Genomic DNA, 21,443 nt, shown 5'->3' on the forward strand with positions numbered 1-21,443 from the left:
TACTGGAATCAATGTACTGGGTTGTGAATGTTTTTATACACACATTTTAAAATAAATTCTAATGCTAAGAAATTTCTCTTCCAAGTAATCTTAGTACTGAAAAAGAAAACAAAAGTAGTAAAAAGGAACAGAATCAATTCTGAATTTCAAGTTCTCATAAAAAGCTAATTTAATTCCAGAACAAAAGAAAAAAACTTAAATTTTTTTTTTACTACAATGTCTTGAATAACGTATTAGTCATGTCTTAATAATTTCTTCTGTCAAAAAAGTCCCTCCTTGGTTTCAAAGGGATTGTTGAGGGATTTTATTAAAGATAAGAATATTCTTCTTCTGTCTTTATACAAAAATACATTTAACTGTTTCCACATCCTCAAGAGAACATCACTTTAGAATCACTGCAAATAGCTATTAATAGAAATCAGAATGAACTAAATTGCCAATTCAAATACATCATAACTTCTTGCTTCTCATTTTGAAAATATGTATTTTTTCTTCTGAACTAATTATTCAACATTCTATAATTCTGACATGTTATGGTGATAGAACACACTGAGTTGGTAATACATTCATTCTAGATCAGGGTGAACCTATGCCAGCACAAATGGTCAACCCTAATCAAAGAAAGCAAATGAAATAGCCAAAGCCAAGAAAAAACTGTAGACATGGATCTCATCTGTTCCTCTTCTGATACTGACTTTCAGGGCTGTTTGCTCTTTAAGTTGATTATTCTCTTTTGGAGTTTAATCAGATCCTTTTAAATGAAAATGTTTTCCAAACAATCACAATCATAGACCCATGGAATATACTCATTAGAAATAAACTATTTGCAATGTACCAGACATTAAAATTAATATTTAATTTATTCTTTCTGCAATTAAAGTTACTGTCACTTCCTTAATAAACTGCATTACAACATACATCATATTTAATAGAGTTACAATGTAAGATGTTATCTTATGAGGTTAGGTACTAATGTTGCCAAATTATAGAATGTACTGTATAATCAATTCCATTTGGTTTGAAAATAATATTAGTCACTACATTTTTTCATATGCTGAGCATCATCAGACCAATTTAAAGACTGTGTGGAAACAAAACATACTCAAAGTAATTTCATAAGAAAGTGAATTTCTGAAATATTGTTAGAATTTCTGAACACCCTGTCAAATTTAGCTTATCAAAATCAGTATCATGGACAATAGAAATATGAGGAGGACTGTAGTAGGATGATAAAATTTGAGCAAGGAGAAAACAAAAATCCATAGGAATATACTGTTGGAAAATGGATACCATTTTTACATAAATACCATTAACAGTCATTCAAATAAAAATGAGAACTTTAAAAATATATTAAATACTGTTTTCACTGCAAATTGGGTTACATTGGGTTATAACTAATTTACTTTCTTGTTTGATAAAGGTTATTTCAGGATATGCATTTAAGCCTATTAACCAATCAACAAGTGTTTAAGTGCTTACTATTTGCTAGCCATTGGAGATGCAAGTACATAGAATGAATCAAACTAGGTTATGAAACACTTTAAAAGCTCAACAGAGGAGTTTATATTTTCTGCTAGAGGCAACTGGAAGCTGCTGAAGTTGATTGAGAAGGGAAGTGACATTGTCAGAAATACCCTTAAGGAAAATTACTTTGCAACAGTATGGAAAATGGATTGGAGTGGTAAGAGACAAGACAAGCCTGGGAGAGCCATTAGAAGATTTTTGGAATAATGTAGATCAGAAGTGATGGGAGCCTGAACTAAGGAGGTAGCCATGGCTGGATTAAAGACATGTTGTAGATGTAGAAATGGCAAGCTTTGACCGTTGATTGAATATGTGAAGTGAGAGTAAGAAGATGAGAATAATGCTGAGATTGCAAATCTGGATTACTGGAAGGATTGATAGATACTTTTGGTAGAAATAGTGAAGTTTGGAAGAGAGGAAGGTTTTGAGGAGAGATAATGAATTCAGTTTTGGACATGTTGAGTTTAAGATGTTTTGGGGACAGCAGTTCCCAAAGTATGGAGTGGGCACTCCTGAGGATCTGACCCTAAGACCCGTTCAGGGAGGTCTACAAGGTCAAAACTTTTCATAAGAATAAGACATTTTAATTTCTAATATTGTAAATATTGATTGATATAATTTAAAAAAAAAGTTTTTGGTAGTATAATTTTTAGGAGTATAAAGGTATCTTGAGATTAAGAAGTTTGAGAATCACTGCTCTGGGGCATCCTGTTTGACATATACAACAAATGACTGGTGATGCATAAGATATATAAATACCATATCTCTTATACAGATGACTCACAGATATTTGAATGCTTATGTACATTATAGTTAAACAAGTGGAAGGTGAAAGGAGGGAACATAGGGGGTGGGGTTGCCTAAGACAGAACCTTAGGGAACACTCTAAGCAGTGGTCCATACAGGTAGAAGGAAAACCAGGAGACGATAGTAACATGAAAACCCAGAAAGGAGAGGGTGGTCAACAGGGTCAAAATGCAGCAGATATATCAAAATGATGAGCTGAGAAAAGTTTATCATATTTATCAACCAAAAAAACCTTCAGTTGGGTGATGTTTGGAAGCTAGATAACAAAGGGCACATCTGAGCAGAGTAACTATTTAATAATGTCTTAAGAAGTTATTTAACATTATTTAAATATTAAATTCATGTTCTGATGGCCAGAAGAAAGCAGCAGTTAAAGGGCTACTGTGGCTATGAAATATGCATAAAACCTATGTTACTAAGATTATTAATTGCCTGATGGAAACATTTATGGAGAAATAGAGACTTGCATGTGAAAACAACTTCTTTTCCCCCTGACATTAACTACTTACAAGGGGCCTAATCCTTTAACTGAGAAAATATAAAGTTGCTCTTTGAGGGGGTTACACCAATAACATCTACTAGGACCCCTAGTAGAAAAGCAGGCAACTTCCTAAGTGATAGGATTCTAGAGACCTCAGAAAGGCTCTTCGAACTACAAATCCCTCCCTCATCATCTTGTCCTGGGACTTGGAAATGTTTTACGCCTTTGGATCTAAAAAGGATTTTGGTCCCTAGTAAGATACAAAGTAAGGAGTTTTATCTTCAATCAATATCAACTAATACATTGTTTGTGGTGCAAGAAAAGGGCCCTAAGAATATGGGATAGTTGATACATGGAGTGAAAAGGAAAAAGGGTTGCTACGCATGGAGAGAGAGACCAAAGCACAATTTTAAGGGAGGCAAGGGCAACTTTATCTTCTTCCTAATTTTGCCTTTGGTTTTCCACCTCCTTGACAGAAAGTAAAAACCAAATCAGTTTGGCTTAACAATCAGTTAATACTCCATTAACTAACCAAAATGTGATTTAGTCAAAATGGTTTAACTGATCCCCAAATATGGCCACAGTCTAATTTATGGAATATTGAATTAATATCATTAGGAGAGTTCCATTTACTACCTTCCAACAAACAGGACTCTGGCCAATTCATTTTACATTATTTTTTGGACATTAGAAAAGTGAGTTATAGGATTAGATCCAGAGTTGGAAGAGATCTCAGAGGGCACTCAGAGCAACTCCATTGTTTTAAAAGTTAAGTGACTTGCCCATGCACACAAGGATGGGATGTATCAAAATAAAGATTTGAACCTATGTCCTCTGACTTCAGAGGACATTTTTACTCTACATTTTTACACTGTAGTAATGCTGCACTTTAATTTCTCTTTTCATTTTTTTTTCATTTGAGGTGTAATAAAATAAGGCCTTATCAATGACTAGATTTGATTGCTGAATAAGGCCTAATAGCATTATTTAGGATTTCTTTAACTATCCATTAAAATATGTATTGTATAGTTTTTTTTATCAGCATTAAGGCTATTTTTTAAAGTGTGCTTATTGAACCATAGGACCTTATCTAAGGATATCAAAAAGTCTGATGAATACAAAAGCAATTTGTGTGACCTCTAGTTTCTACGAGCTTATTCATTATGTTCCAGAGATGGAATTGAGAAAATAAATTAGAAAGAATTCTACCAAATAATTTCTATGAAGGTAGATAATAAATAACAAGGAACGAATAGCATATGGTTATGTTGAAGATTCACCCTGAGTGCTAACACACTGACAGAAAAGTATGACTGTTTCCCATAGAGCATAAAAGCACGTTTATATTGTATACATCAGTCACACTCATTTTTAATGAATATTTATCAATATGTACTAGATTCGAAGGTTTCAGAGTCTTTTTGGAAGTAGGAAAACATTAAATTATTCCTGAAATTTAAAAAAAAGTATTTTTATTTAAAGAAAAGGTGAGGGACAGGAAGATCAAAATGAGCAGTTCTCTTCTGTTCCTCAATCCTGCTAACATATGCCAAGTTAAACTATCATCTCTTTAACCACGCCACTTAAGTTGTGGTATGTTTTCAATTTACTAGTTTCCTGTGATCCAAATGAATGGAAGTCTTATTTTTCAGAATCCAAAGTTGCAGAACATTCAATAGACAAAGTAGAATTAAAAAAAGAGAATTACATATTTTAAAATTGTTATGCTTAAGACAAAGCAAAATAATTTAATATCGCACAATGAGTGAGAGTGTCTTGAGACGAAGAAAAAAATAGAAGTCTAGGAAAGTGCAGTTAATATATTAGCCAGAAACTCTATGAAACACATCACAAAAACTCTTTTTTTAAAAAAGTGTACTGTAGCAATTACCAAGGCATCTTGTATTCTACACTGTTGAAAATATCATAGCTTGAATCCTTTTGCATTAATAACTACATAATAACCTCATTTCTGTATTAATTTAGTTGTGACCTCAATGATAATGCGGCCAAGTGGCCTTACAATAAATGTAGTTTTTGTTGCATGGCTACTAAGGAAGGAAAGAAAACAAGCATTTATTAAGCACCTACTATGTGTCAGGCACTGTGCTAAGATCTTTACAAAGGTTATCTCATTTGATCCTCAAACAACTCTGGGAAGTAGGTGCTCTTATTATCCCCCATTCTGCAGTTGAAGAAATTGAGGCCAACAGAGGTTCAGGGACTCGCTCAGTGTCACAAAGCTAATACATATTTGAGGATACATTTGAACTCAGGTCTTCCTGATTTCAGGCCCAGCTGAAACTACCACAATCCTGTCCTCTTTCCACCTCCTTACCCCACCCTTCATTCAGTGCAGAGGCTACTCACTGATCAGGCAATTCACCAGAGGGTCAGTATCAATGTATATCACTGAAGGGGGAAACAAAACACAACTAACAGGAAATCCCATTTAATGAAATCATTCTTAACCCTTCATAAATGAGTGGGAAATAATCTCCCTCATAGACTCCTCTTTGCTGTTGTTTAGTCATTTTTCAGTCACATCTGACTCTTCAAGACCCTATCTGGGGTTTTCCTGGCAAAGATACTGGAGCAGCTTGCAATTTCCTTCTCTACCTCTTTCGACAGATGAAGAAACTGAGGCAAACAGGGTTAAGTGACTTGCCCAGGGTCACACAGCTGGTACATGACTGAGGCTGAATTTGAACCCAGCTTTTCCCGCTTCCAGGACCGGTGCTCTATCCACTGTCTTACCTGTGAGGAAAAGGAACAAATTCTGTAGGAGATGGGAGAAGAGAAACACACTCTAAGGACACTGGAGCGAGGACTACTGCTGGTAAGTCTGTCCCATTAGTTCCCTGCCTCCTCAGGTACTGAGGTTGCTGAAGTTACTCTTGCCCAGTCATCAATTGCTTCCTCTCCACCTCTATAGCTGTCAATCACAGAAGCTCTGTCTCTGCAGACATCACTCTGTTCAGAAGCTACCTCTGGACTGCAGTGACCAAATCACCAAGCACAGGAACTTGGACTACGGCAATCTGCAGCCTGAAGCTACTTTTCTGCTGTTCTAGCCACCTTGGACTTTCTGACCGCAGTCAGTGAAGCTCACTCCACTTCTACTTCAGTTAAGTGTTCTTTTAGCCTTAGAGAGCTCAGGCTACACACTAGTGCTGTTAGTTAAGTCAGTCCGCCCAGGCTAGGTGCCTTGGGGAGCTGTGGTTAGCCTACTTTTTAGAATAAATGTCAGTAGGTCATGTTGGTGTACACAGGGCTTTTGTTGGATTTTTCCTCTGACAAACCTTTATGCTTCACCTGGGTGACTCCTAACTAAAATTCCTGTACCCTAACCCCTTTTAATTACAGTGCCTTCCCTCTGTCACTTATTTCCTATTGATCCTATATATATATAGCTTGCTTTGTATATATTTCTTTGCATGCTGCATCCTCAGTACTAGCACAATGCTTGGCACATAATAGGCATTTAATAAATGTTGATTGATTGATTGCTCAGCCTTCTTCTCTTTTTGTCCCCTTTAGCTGGGGGTTCTCAACTCTTACCCCCAACTGGGTCAGGGATAGAGTTTATGCTCTTTTTTTTTTTAATTTACCACGTCAGGCAGCTAAGAACCCTTAGCCTTCACACCTCCTTTAGTCAGAAAAACTCATTCACTACTCTGTGTATCCCTTTCCATTCCTACCATGTGTTCCTCTAAAAGCAATGTTACACACAACATAGTTGTATGTACATGTTTATTCTCATATGTGTGTATATATATGTATACGTGTTTGTATGCACACACACATATTCCCTTTTAACTGAAAATTATGCCTAATTACCGTAACAAGAAACTTAGAAATGTTTGTTGAAATAACTTTGTCACTTTAGGAAAGTCTTCATTCATGTTACTTAGGAACTCAAAAATCTTTGGTTGCACAGGAGCTGCTGTCTTTTCGATGATCTTTAAGAAGAAATTTGGGAAAATATTCAAGATACTGGACCCCTTTGCCAACTCAGCATGAAGACTGACAATACTTCTGAAAGGTGATTTAATCTGCACTAAATAAAACAGACATGTTGCTACTTTCAACAATACTTATTAGAAATATTGAACTTACTGGGTCAATTTGGCCTCTCATAATGAGCCAAGCTGTTTGTGTGAACAACCTAGCCTGTAAAAAAGGACTGCTATATGTACACATTGTCTCTACCTCTCTCTTAGGAATAGCAGAACTATGGCAGAAAAATGAATACCATTTATTCATTCATTTCAGTCATTCAACCAATATTTACTAAGAATACAACACTGTATTCCAATGTGTAGGTAATTCAAAGTAGTCTCTGCCCTCAAGGAATTTATAATCTAAAAGAATAGTCTATATAGTCATAGACCAGGTTTTTTTTTTGTTAAAATTAGATCCAATAAATTAGAATGTCATGGTACCATGATTTTTTAGAAGTCAGAGCAATTAAGGTATAAATGTGGAGTTAACTTGGTATTCATACTCTTTCATGAAATGTTATATCCTTTTATTTAAACCCAATATAATTTCAACCCTTACTGACTATTATTTTATGTGTTAGATGATACTAATGGCATTTAATCTTCTGAAAATTTCAAATTTAAAGAAATTTCTTTTCCTCTTTTTTGTTACTCCAACATTAGCAGTGGCAAACAACATTTTAATAAACTTTGTGCTAGGATTTTAAAAACACAAACCATAAAAAATACATTATCTGAGTTTAGAAAGTACTTATGGAAATACCAATCATCTATAATTTTGGGATTATGTTTAATTAGGTGACTGTAATGAGAAACTATATAGAGTTTAGTATGATATATGTTGATTACACATTTTTTTTTCAGTTGATTAATTTTTTTTTATGTAGCCCCTTGGCTTCTGTGCTACTACCAGGAGAATTGCCAAAAAGACATTAGTTTCCAGAAATTGCTAAATAGATTCTGTTCCAAAGTGTAACTGTTTAGTGACTTCTTTATTTTCAAACTTAGTATTGAGCCTCATGGGAAGTAGAAGCCAGAAAAGATTCTTCATGTAGCATCCATGGAGGGGAAGTGATCTTTGGATGCCAACTGCCCACCCTCCACTTTCTCCATGACTCTGGTGGGCTGTGGCTGCAAGATGGTAGCACTCATAAATGTGGGACACTTGCTACTCTGCTCCAACCCTTCTCTTAGTCTGTCAGGGAGGAGGAGACAGTAAAAGAGGTCTGAATCTCCTAGCTATTAGTCAAATGCAGCCAACTTTTACTTATATTGTTGACCTCCCAATTGAGTTATTAATATATCCTTGTTGATTGACTAATTGAGGCACACTCTTCCTGCTCTCCCCCATCCTCCCAATACCACCTCCTTAGAACAAACAATGTAATATTTTCAGAACAGAAGAGACCCAGATAAATCTCAGAATATATACTACAGCTATCAAGTAACATAACAGACAATACCTAGTAGGACTAAGATCTCCTCCTCTGTTAACATTAGGTGATGTGAGCAACAGTCAAGTCACTTAATATAAACAGCACATGCAGGAAACTTTGTCTCTTTGGACAATCACAGATAATATTTTGGATGATGCTAAAAAGAAAGACAGCACTAATAGCAACAGTGAAAAAGATAATTTTTCAGTGAGTGAGAAACACAGGAGAAGCTAGTTCTAGCCTTTGGTCTACCACTTTGGCAGCCACTTCTGGAGTCAGATGGCTCATGCCATCTGAATCTGCATCTACCACACATCATAATAATTAATGTTGATAACAACCACATTGAGTCTTACAAAAGGTTAAATTATGTTCCATTTAGAATGGCTTGAAGGGAGGTGATAGAAAGTGTTTAAAGATTTCATTCAGAATACAGAAAATTGTAATATGATATCTCAGTACCTAAGGGATTAGCTCTCAGTTGTCAGGTAAAATCAGTTATTCAGAAAAACTTGTTCCCCAGTGGTTTGTGAAAGCAAAGGCCTAGGGAGATTTGTAAATGTTTCAATAGAAAGGTGCATATCAATTGCTTGTAATGAATTAAGCAAATAATAAAATAATATTTCAGGTTCTCCTAAGGAAGATATGAAAATAACACAAAATATAACAAAGAAAATGGACAGAGTTTCATTCTTTTCACTAGTTTATTTAGGCAACAGATATTGTTAGGCTGGGCAACTAACATAGACTGAAGTAAAACACCATACAACTTTTTAACTGATAAATATTGAAGTCAATATTCTTGGATATTTAAAATTCTCTTTGACACCTTTTCATTTTTACTCAAGGGCAGCTCTGATGAATTGTTTCATATTAGACATAGGTATACTGAATAAACCTGGATATACTCATTGAATGTGAAAATAAATACTGTATTTGCCTGGTAAAACAAAATATGAAATATCTACATCAAAATACAAAAGGAAAATATTTAGTCCACTGATTTAGACTCACACTTTTTTCTCTTTCTACACAATCTACACTTTGGTTATAAATAAAGAAATAAAATCTGGCACATGGGACTTCAATTCAATGGTGTCATGGAACAAAGAATAACGAGCTAGACTAGGAGTCAAAAAATCATGGGATTAACTCCCTCCTCTGACATCTACTAATTGTGATCTTGGGCAAGTGACTTGGTTTCTGTGCGCCTCAGTTTCCTGACATGCAAAAATGAAGATAATAACAGCATCTTTCTTCATAGGGCAATTGTGAAGATCAGGTGTGAATGTGTACCTAAACGTTAAAGTGCTGTAGAAATATAAGCTCATTATTTTTATGAATTTACAAGAAATTTCTATGTTTTATTTTCTAAATCCTGACAATCTATATTATATAAACAATACAGAATCAGATGCTCTAGTCTGGAATATCCATGGTTTCTTAAACTACTTCAAGTAACACTGCTCTTCCCAGGGTTGCTTATAGAAATAATTTGGCTGTTTTTCCTTTTGTGTTTTGGGACTGTTTCTTGCTCATTATTCTATGTGTGACTTAACCTCTGATTTTCTGGTTTTTATAAAATGCAAGTTTTCTGGTCTATACTGAACGAGATTTTGACAATTAAAAAACAATAGGCACAGAATCCAGGATTGGGCAGAGAAATGAAGAATATGAGTAACAGTAACAGGAAGAATGTCCACTTTTGGGGTCCAGACAAATCTACCCCAGGGATCATGTAAATCAACTTGGGCTCTTATCTAAAACATCATATGATAGATGGAATCTGATTTACATTTAATCCAGACTGTCATCTCATTAAAACTCAATTGGGATTCTTCTCTTTGCCATGTTTGCAGGTTAATAAGATAAAAAGGAAAAGAAAGTGAGAAGAAAAATCTCAAAATACAACCGAAACAAAAAAATGCTAACAATGGAGATATTTACTTGAATTTAGCACCTCAAGTTACAAATTCTGATTCGAACATTAAATTTTGAATCGTGCAATGGAGCTGAACCCAATATGATCCCAAGATCTTTAGTATCCTATATGCTATTTCCAATTAACCTGGAAATACCAGAAGAATTTTTTAAATGATAATTTTAGCACTTACAGTTCAGAAAATAAGAAATAATCACTAGGGTAACACTATTTATCTAAGCACTTCACATTCCCTCCAATTTAGCCCAACACTGGGGTGCAGGCAGGGGGACAGAAGGTCCTGGTCTTCATATAAATAGAAAAACAGAGTTAAACAATGTGAATTTTGTTATGGTAGAACGTGAAACTTTCATAAAAACAAACGTTAGCTATGCTAACACAAATGAACTTACCTTACTATAAGAATTAAATGAAAAATTACTTACCTTTCCTTTTCTTGAAGAGGTGGTTTCTGATGAACCAACTGAGGTTCTGTATCAACTTTTTTCTGCAACCGTTGCCTCTTCTTTCTACTTGGTGCAATATCTGTGACATCTGGACTTGAGATAATGGAATCGTTTTGGCTAAAATTGGCTAAAGTGAAATGAAATGAAACAAGAAAGTGACCCAACAATGCAAGGAAATTTTAAAATAACTAAAGTCAAAATACTCTTTTCAAGCTATAGAAAACATTTGTGAGTAAAGTGAAACCTTGGTGCTTATTTTTTTACCTTTTGTATTGACATTTAATAAAAAAATTAAAATTCCTGCTTTATGTTCCTCTGGCAATTGAGGAAAATACAGCTTTAGTTTTTGATCTTAATACCATATTTTTTTCTTTTCTCCTTAGTTCTAGTTTCACAGCTTTGAGGATTCACTGTGAACTGAACAAAATATGAAGTTAAAAAATATGAAAAATGAGCTGACATCACTAAATGTCACTAAAGTGGCTATACCTTTAGAATCATATAAAAATCACGCCTAAAAATGCTTAATAGACATGAAGCTAGCCTAAAGGGTAAAAAAATAAAAAAAATTTAAAAAGTGTTTAAATCGCGTTGTCTGTCACCTTAGCAAACAATCCTGCCATAAAGGTAGCATGAAGTCTGATGGATGGCTGAATCCTTCCTTCCTTCCTCCTAACAAATATCTGCTCAGGCAAATGTTGTGCAGGGCACAGTAAGGAATACAAAAATGCACACAAATCGGTATCTAAACCTGAATTGCTCACAATCCAATGAGAGAGGTCCACTACAATCCAACAAGCATTTTTTGATTCTGTGTGCAAAGGCACTGCGTTTCAAGCTGGGATGCAAAAATAAAAGGAAAAACAGTAATCGGGACCCTAAGTCCTAAAAAAAAAAAAGGAAAAAAAGAGTAGCTTAATACTAGATTAATATATCACTCAATGCTTATTTTCTGGATGAAAGCAGACTAATTTATAGAAGGACGTACAGTGAGCCAACTGTCTCACCCTCATCTTCATTATCATACATTTATGGAATACCTGAGTTAGGTATTTGAGATATCTAGATACATTACATACAGTAGTTGCTGCCCTTAGGAGCTTATAATATAGTTGAGAAATCAGGCTTGAAAAAAATGTACTTAAAAAGGTAAATAGTAGTATAAATCAAATAAGTGGTACAAATAATAAGAACTACAAAAATACAACTTCCCAAATTACATTAGGAAACTCATTTTGATCTCTCTAATAATAGGTTATCATCATTTGTTTAAAAATAAAAAAAACAAAGTCTTTCTTTGTCAGCAAAGTGCTGTTGGAAGGTATTCGGTTTTTAAAATCACAGATTCACAAAATATTAGACTTGAAAGTGGTCTCAGAAGCCCAACCTTTACCTGAAACATATATCTATATAGTCAATCTATAACTTTCTATTTTTAATATAAATTCAACCAGGAAGATGAGGTCCTTTATTTCAATCATTCATAGAAGGGGGGGAGCAGAAGAAGGGGAAGTGGTAAAAGAAAGTCAAATGATATGCCCATTATCATGAATACAGTAAATCAGGAAAGAGAAAGCTTTTTTCTTGATGTTTAATCCAGTAAAATCTCATCTAAAGTAAGTCCTTTCATATAATCAGCAAAGGATGGACTTCTATATGAAAGAAAAGGTTAGCAAAAGGGTCAGGGTCAGAGGGCATTTTAATAATAGATGGGACACAGATCAATTTACAAACTAGAAGAGGGATAGCATTACTGGCAAGTACAATGATTTAGAAAAGCAGAGAAGAAAGCAAAGGCAAGAGTTATTTTCTTGATATTTTTAAAATGAATGAATGTTAACAGTACATAGGGTTTTGCAAATAGAGAAAGAGGTGTTCTAACCCAGACAATCATGTACTAATACTCTGTTAGCTAGTCTCTTCAAAATACATACCAGTATTCACTAAACATAATATTTAATCTATAAAAAGACTGCACCATTTTTGTCTTTTCCCCAAATACACTGGAGCCTCTACAATGTTGCCATTTGGTGACTTTATTAACAGTGGCCACACAAACCGTGTTACAAGCCTTTCTTAAAATGTTTTCTTCCCATTTCTAGTTATATATCAGTGACATAATTTAAAGCTCAATATATTAAATCTTTGAAGTAATGAAGCACATCGTTTACAATTCTTTTTTGTACTTCATATCTTTCTTTAAAATGAACCTTTGATGTAAGTTACCAGGATGCAAAGCTATTAATAACCACATTTTTTATTATAAACTTAACACCAAATAAAATGAACAATGCCATACACATGAAACAGAAAAAGACTGCAAATGCCCTTGTATGTTTTTTAGCAATATTAATTAAAACTATTATTTGTTGAACTCCATCTCTTCTTTTTGAAGATAACTGCTTTTGCTAATAAGGATAGAACTTTCTATATAATAATGCTTCCATAGCTCTTTAGGATTTATGAAGTACCTTACATACATACATTTGATCTTTACAATGTCCTTATAAAATAGTTACTATATATGTATACATGTATATATGTATGTGCATGTATTATATATAATCCTACATGCAATAAAAATGAGGACTAGGCAGGTTGTGACTTCCCCATGGTTACACAGCTATTAAGGGGAAACAGTCAAACTCAAGTCTCAAAGTCTATCACTTTCCGCCAAAGCAGCTGTCTCCCACAGCTACTTACTAATCTTCTAGGTGCAGCTTATACATGTGCACACATATTATTTAACATGCAAATTCAACCATTTTATTACAAAATTAGTTAAATAGAAAGAACAAGGATTTAGCAAACTTAGGAAAACCTGAAAAGAATCTGTGATTTCATCAGCATGAAAAATTCCTAATATGGTAACTTTATTATCACAAATGACAATTATATGAGATAACAGAGTTCTAGACAGATGCCTGGGGCAAAAAAAAAAAAAAGGTTAAGTGACTAGCCCAGATTTAGAGGAGGAATTTGAATCTAGGTCTTCTAAATGCTACCTTTACTTTGCACTGTACTTAATCATCTCAAATATTTTGAATTGAATGATTCTGAGGCCAGAATTTTTTTATAACTGCAAAAACTCCCAGAGGGCTTTTCTACAAGGGTTTATATTTCCGGGTTTCCCACTGGGGAGTATGAGCCTGATGATAACTAAAAATCAACTGAGGCCATATCCTTAGCAGAGAGTAGTGAGCACAAAAAGGAAGTTTCTTTCTATTTATATTTCAATGATAAAGGTTAAATGTTAGCTAAATTCAGGCTTTAAGTTAAGATAAAAGATTTCACATTACTGTATTGACTGAAACAGATTACTAGAAAGAAATGCAAGTCTTGTGAAATTCAAACTTGGCAAACTACTCCAGTTTCTGCGAAGAAAACCTCCAATGGGGTCAGGCAGAGATAGATTAGACTGAAAGACTGAACAACAATAAAATTCAATTTAATTTATTAATAGTCACTAACTGCCTATAGTTAGACACACTTATGCAAATAAATAGCAAAGGTTGTTTGTTTAGAGTATAAACAGGAGAATTAATTTACTAATCCCCATCCTTTTAACCCTAATCTCTGTTTATTTTTTGCTTCTCAAGTAAATTATTACCTAATGATATTACATTAATATACTAATCATCTTTAGGATAGCATTGTGATATCCTCACAGGACAAGAACCCAGGATGACCCTGATGTCTCTAATTCTGGAGTAAAACAGAAATGTTAGCAAGCAGTTACTTTATTTCAAGTATCCTAATGGAATTCTGGGGGGTAGGTGGGAGGTAGGCAGAGAAGCATGGAAAGAGTTTTCAAACAGTAAAGTGCTTTTCCTTAAAAGAAAAAAAAATTTGAATCAGAACTAGAATATGGGAGTGACAAGGGTAATGAACTGTGATCTCAAGGACTTACTCCTTACTGGATGAATCTGATCACACAAGTCATTAAGGTCTAATGTTTCTACTTTGTAACTTTCTTCTACCTATTTAGTGGGGAACTGCATGCATTGTAGAGTCAGGAAACAGAAAAGCAGAATGAGCATGGAGACCATGGAGGATGGAGTTGAAACTTGCTTGACAAGGGGAGAAGAGGGAGGAAATTAGGTTGAATTGGTAGGGTGGTGTCAAATTGTATAAATCAGGCAGAGGGATTTGGACAGTATTCTCTCAAGACCATCCTCCATCTCTTCCTCAAATAAATTTCCTTCCTTTCCTCTTCTTTTTAAAGAAAAAGAAATAATTTTATTGCTATATTTTCATTTTACATTGCCCAAATTTCCTCCCTATATCCCTTCCCTTCCCTCCACTCCCTAAGAGCTATCCCATAAAACAAAGAATAATAAAAAAAAAATTCTCTAACTTAGAACTTATGCCAGTTTATTTGACTCTAAATCCTTGTCCTCTTCTCCTTACTCCTTCAGCTCCATCCTTACTCCTATTTAGGGTCATATAACCAAGTGACTAAAGGTAGGAGAGCACGAGCAACAAAGGTCATTTGAAGGAATTGTAGCTGAAATTGTACCTCTCTTCGTATTGAACAACACAGAGAGTTAGTTCCTTAACTCTTGGAAAAAGGGAAAGGGGGATGGCTAGCCAATACATGCATTTGAATCTTATTGCATACTTTTCAAATGCTCATTGAGAGTGCTGCAGGACAAATTACATATTTAGTTCACGTATCAAATTCACTACAATTAGAAAATGTGGTCTCTTCATATATAAATCTTGGAATAGGGAAAGGAAGGCTTTGACAAAGATCTCCTTACCATCTGACAAGGGCTCCGCAGGGGCCAGGAAGGATATGTTCCAACAGGAGAGAGAGGCACAGTATGAGATTCCCAGAGCTCTTTCAATGTCAAGATAAAATGACACTTTATCAAATGTTCTGGAGGCTTCCTTAACCTTTCAGCAATGTGGATTTACCCCAGGAATTAACATATTTTGTAAATTTAAGTCTACAACTATCAAACCCTCAAAGCTCAATATTTTCAACTTCTCAGCTTGTTTGGTCTTGTTACTTGTTATCAGGAAACTTGTTTTTAATCCTAAGTTTTAAATATTTATTTTTATGATAGATTGCTTTACAACATTAGAAGGCCTAACAAAGTCCCCAGGGAAGATGTAAAAAAATCAATATCCCAAAGTGTAAGTTATTAATGTTAGCAATCATTTAGCTTCAGAATCAGTATCCCAATGAAGAAGCCTCAGGTGTTGAAGTTCTATGGCAGAACTCTCCTCTATTCCAAAATCTTCAGTTGCTCCTCAGTTCCTAAAGAATACAGCTAAACTCCTTAACCTGCCATTTATGAACCTCCATAAACTGCCTTGACAACATTCTTTCTCATTTCTAACCTACAGGAGTCTGCCATTCCACTTGTACAGGTGCTACACAGTCTGGAGTGCCATATATATTTGGACCTAAGTGCCTATGTTCTCATTTCCTCTCTTCAGAACGTGCATTCCCCTGACCCCCTAGGCAACATATTTGTCTTACTTTTCTTTAAAGCCCAGCTCGAGTTCAAGCTTTTCAGTGAAATTTTTCAATCTGCCTTAGCCCACAGAACTTTCAGCCTCCTCTAAATGCCTATAGTAGCTAGATGACTAATTTAGAACGCGAAAGACACTCTTATATAATTTATCCTTTTATGTATGTATGTACATATATATGTACATACATAATATATATCCCATCTCTCCTACTAAACTGCAAATTATGCTAATAGGGATCATGTTTTGTATTTCATTGTATTAATCTGCACTCAATAGATTATAATATTTGATGATGATATCAAATATGTATATATTTAGATGTATATCTAATATATGAAAATTTGTTTGCTTTTGGGGTTTTGGATAATTTTCTCCCTTTAAAACCTACAAGTTGTTCAAAAGATAATTCATACAGATAACTATTGGGGTTTGATTGGCCCTATGTATTACTTGGGCAGATTTTGGTTGATGACCCCAAAGAATTTAACTAAAATATGATTAATGATCCTCACTACCTCTCCTACATCTCTAAAAACCAAGAAAGTGACATGTAAGAAAAAAAGTGATTTTCCATTTTTCTGACCCAATCCAATAGCAAGAGAACCATAATAGAGAATTTCTTGTCTGCTGCACTAACACAACTATGCCTCACACCAAAACAAGCATCAAGCTTAGATAAAAATCCTTAAATTAGAGCATTTAAAGCACTGTGTAAAAGCTAAGCTTCAAAAACTGCATTCCTTTCTTTTCCCCAAGGCAAAATAAAACAAACAAAACCACTTTTTTCCTATATCTTCAATCTTGGTAATGCATCTTATTGGTAGAAATAAAGTTATTGGAGGAAAGAAATTGAGATAAGGCCAATTATTCCCTGCAGAAATTTCCCAGTATCTTAGAATAGCCATATATCTTAAAGTGGGGTGTTCTAATCTAATCACAATCAACATTATGTTTTCCTTTGCCATTAGCAGATAGGGCATTTAAAATTTTTAAATAAATTACTATATAATTTTCACACTGTAATCTACATAAAAGCACTGATAACCATTTTACATAGAAAGTCAATGGAATAATTTCTTAGTTTGCAATCAGTAAGTAATTGATAATTAATTACCTGTGCTCTAGACCCTTAAAAGTATGTTATTTTCTTTTATTTTTCAAGAAGTCATATTTCTCACTTAGTCAACACAGCAGGAAGTCAGATATGAGGAGAAATAACATCTGACAGAAGGATAACCAAAGAGATCTTGGAAATTTAACACTCACAATGTCATTTGCAAGGGTCAGAGGGGTTGAGCTACAAAAGATAAATTAAACATAGGTGAGGTTCATGAGTGGAAAAATTATAAGTTGCCGATGTTAAATTTATTTATAAACTACATAAAAGTCATATTTCAAAGTTTTAACTACATTTCATTTTTAAAAGCTACCCAATTTTTATAACTGCAATGTTATAAATAATGTTATAACTTCAATGTTATATTATTCAACAAATATTTACTTCAACATGGTGCTGAGCAGAATGATGGGGAAGTCAAGTGATAATAATTATTTGTGCATACAAGATATTATCTCTCCACAAGATTATAAACTCTCTGGGGACAAGAAGTGTCCTCAAACAACAACAAAGTGTTGGGGAAATGAAGCATACACAAATAACTGCAAATTAAAATGGAGTAAGTGCCATAAGAACAGTACAAATTAAGTGTTCTGAAAAGTGATTTTAAAAAGCAATTGTTTAGGTACTTTTAATTGAACTGAGGTATTTTCCAACCTTTATAATTCTTCAAATTATCTCTTAAGGTCTTCATTTTGCTCACCCAACAAAACCTATTCTAATTATTTTCCCCTAATGCTTTTACCTGAAATAAAAAACAAGAGCTAAAGAAATAGACTTCACAGGTTAATCATTATATATTATATTTCTATATGTGAGTTTTGCTATAGTATTAGTGACAAGCACCATCCTGGATCCCTACTAGATCTAGCTGGTGTCAGAGAGGTCATCAGGTCCCAAGACAGTCTATTCCAGTTTTGGAGAACTCTATATAGAAAAAATTGCTTCATCATATTAAACTTAAATATGTCACATGGTTTCTATCCATGGTCAAAGCTCCACAATTGGGGACCAATCTATCTTATGCATGGAAACCATTCAAATATTTGAAAACAGTGATTATCCTCTGTCTTCTCTAGGCCAAACAGCTACAATTTCTTTAAGAGATTTTCTTACCTCATGATTTTGAGTCATCTCACCATAAAAATCTTACTTCTTTTGACTTACTTCAGATTGTCAATGTTATTCATAAAACGTGCCACCCAGAACTGAAAGCGATATGATCCCTCGAAGCTATTATACTCTCTCTCTCTCTCTCTCTGTCTCTCTTTCTGTCTCTCTCTCCTATAATAGCCAAACTCCTAAGAAAACATGTTATCATCTTTAGTCTAAACTGCCTCTATTTTCATTAATTTCTCAGTCCCTTACAATTTGCCTCCCCATTACATCTATAGATTGAAACTGCTCTTTCCAAGGTTGCCAATAATTTCTTAAGTGCTAAAGCCAAGGACTTTTTCTCAGATCTTATTCTTCTGGACTTTTCTGAGGCATTTGAAGATTCTGACCACCTTCTCTTGGTTTTCATCTATCCACATCTGTCCATCAATCAATTAATGAGCAAATATTAAGCACTTATAGAGCCTGCCTCGTGCCAAGCACTGGGGATTAAAAAAAAAAAAAGGAAAAAAATAGTCGATGCCTTCAAGGAGCTTGTAAATATAAAGGATTTTGCCAACAACTATGCTAAAATTTAGGCATTTACAGAATTTCTCCAAATAATTCAGTTTGAAAAAAAAAGATATAAGATTAATCTTAGTGAAGAGGTCTAGGACTTTTGGGGTGCTGCTGGAACCCCAAAATCGCATACCGGGCCGTGCCTGAAAGAATTCAACTCAAATCTTTTTCAGCCAGAGGAAAAGTTTATTAGTGACAAAACATATAGGCCAGGTGACGCCCGTAAGGACAGAAGGGCATGAGAAAGTCTCAGCCTTGCAGGCCTGAGATTCTCAGCTGGGTGATGCCCGTACAGACAAGCGGGCATGAGAGGTTCTCAGCCTTTTGAGTGTCAGATTCTCAGACCCTAATGAGGGCCAGGGTAGATTTTATATACTTTTGAGCGACCAGGGAAGGGTCTGGGTAAATGGTCTGGGAAAAGGGTCTGAGTGAGAATTCCCAGAGATTGGAATGTCTTAAGAGATTGAATAGACAATATGAATAGATAATGAAGGAACTGAAAGGTATCTGAATGAGATTAAAAAGTAGGCTAAGGCTTTCAAAGGGAGATGAGGGGCTGGGGCCTGTAGACAAGGGAAGCCAGATTCTCTTTGGGGCAAGGGGTGAAGACCTCAGCTTGGGCCACATCCCATCATTAGTATGATTTATTTCTAATAAATCTATGCTGGCTTACAATGACCATTGCTTCTCTTTCCAGGTACTCACAAACCATCTCTTTGATAATCAGTTCAGAAACAGATAAGATAAGCAAGACACAGAAGTAATAAAAAACAGCAGTCCAGTATTTAAATAGACTCAAAAACACAAACTACTTGAGGAAAAGACTGCTCAAAAGAATTGTTGGGAAAACTAGGAAGCAGTTTAGTAGGAATTTAGTTTAGAACAGCACTAAACCTCATATATAAAAAATACAATAAACTTTAAATCGATATAAAATCTACACATTGAAGGTCACATCATAAAAACCTAAAATAGAGGAAAATAGGAGGATGTAATTTTCACACTTATGGCCAATGGTAAAATTTTTAACCAAACAAAGAAATATGAAAGATCAAATATAGAATTTTAACTACATAAAATTTAAAGAGTTCTGAATAAAGAAAATCAATGTAGCTAGAATAAGAAGAGCAACTATAAAAGGGGGAAAACATCTTTGTGCCAAACATCTCGTTATAAAGGTCTAAAACCCATATGGTCTCCTGCCTCTACTCTGCCTTTTTAGTATTCCTGACTTACTTTAAGATGAGTAAATCCTAGCTGACTGACTGACCCTAAAGTTACCTCCTGCCTGCTCCGTGTGTATCTTGTTTTTATCTAATTATATATATATATATATATATATATATATCATCTCCACCATTAGAACACAATTTCCTCAAGGGCAGAGAATTGTTTTGGCCTTTTCCCTGTGCCCTCACTATTTAGCATAGAACCTGATGCATAGCAAGCACTTAATAAATGTTTGTTGATTGAGTGTCACAAATACATAAGACCAAGAAGCACCATTCCCTAATATGAGGCTACTAACAAGATATGGATATGCTGTCTTACAAAAAAAAATAGCATAGTATAAATGATTATTTGAAAACGATCTCTAGGTCATTAATAATATCAGTGGGGGGATAGAGTTAACAGAGATTCCTTCCCCATGGTCAGGAAAGGTAGTTCTTGCTGGTAGTTCAGTTCATCTTACTCCTAATATGGTAGTTTTGTTGTTATTATTGTTGCTATTGTCCTTAAAATTATTAGTAAGTGGGGCAGCTAGGATGACTTCTAAAAATTCACTCATCTGAAGTTCATGATATATTTTTGGAACATATGCATTGTGTTCCTACTTGTGAATCACAAACAGCAAGATAACAGTTGATTTCTCCCAAGTTTTCTATCATTTCTACTTCTCTTTTTCTTATTGGCTAGAACCAGGACCCACACAGAAGTTCCCTTCATTGATTTCCCTAATTTTAATAATTATTTATATTTTTAAAGTACTTTTCACAAATGTTGGATGTTGTAGGTGATGTGGAAAAACGGGGACACTAATGCACCGTTGGTGCAGTTTGCAACCATGTCCAAAGGGTTATAAAACTGTGCAAATTCTTGGATCCAGCAATACCCCTACTATGTCTATATCCCAAAGACATCCAAAAACAAAGGGAAAAAGATCTATTTGCACAAGAATATTTATAGCAGCTCTTTTTGTGGTTTCTAAGAATTGAAAATTGAAGGGATGCCCATCAATTGTGGAAAGGCTAAACAAGTTGTGGCACATGATTGTAATGGAATATTATTGTGCTATAAGAAATGACAAGAAGGATGATTTCAGAAAAAACCTGGACTTACATGAACTGATGCATGGTGAAGTGAACAGAACCAGGAGAACACTGTACACAGTAACAGTAATATTATTCGATGAAGAACTGTGGATGACTTAGCTGTTCTCAGCAATACAATGATCTAAGATAATCCCAAAGGACTAATGATGAAGCATACTATCCACCTCCTGAGAAAGAACTGATACTGTTTGA

The 21,443-nt window shown here is 34.6% G+C and overlaps 1 protein-coding gene across 5 annotated transcripts in view; it reads right to left on the bottom strand.

Annotated features, from left to right (window-relative positions):
• XRCC4 (X-ray repair cross complementing 4) overlaps window positions 1-21,443 on the bottom strand; it is a 360,556-nt gene that overhangs the window by 93,361 nt on the left and 245,752 nt on the right. For 3 of the 5 annotated variants that reach the window (XM_078153142.1, XM_021007891.2, XM_021007884.2), the window contains one exon: window positions 10,620-10,767. In XM_078153142.1, the coding sequence (XP_078009268.1) occupies window positions 10,620-10,767 (148 nt within the window). Of the gene's footprint in view, window positions 1-4,349; window positions 5,570-10,619; window positions 10,768-21,443 lie in introns of those variants that run through there. The other 2 variants (XM_078153141.1, XM_021007904.2) reach the window with 2 other exon arrangements.

Source organism: Phascolarctos cinereus, unplaced genomic scaffold (assembly GCF_003287225.1).
Source record: "Phascolarctos cinereus isolate Bilbo 61053 unplaced genomic scaffold, phaCin_HiC Scaffold_4;HRSCAF=312, whole genome shotgun sequence".
Classification (NCBI taxonomy): Eukaryota; Metazoa; Chordata; class Mammalia; order Diprotodontia; family Phascolarctidae; genus Phascolarctos; species Phascolarctos cinereus.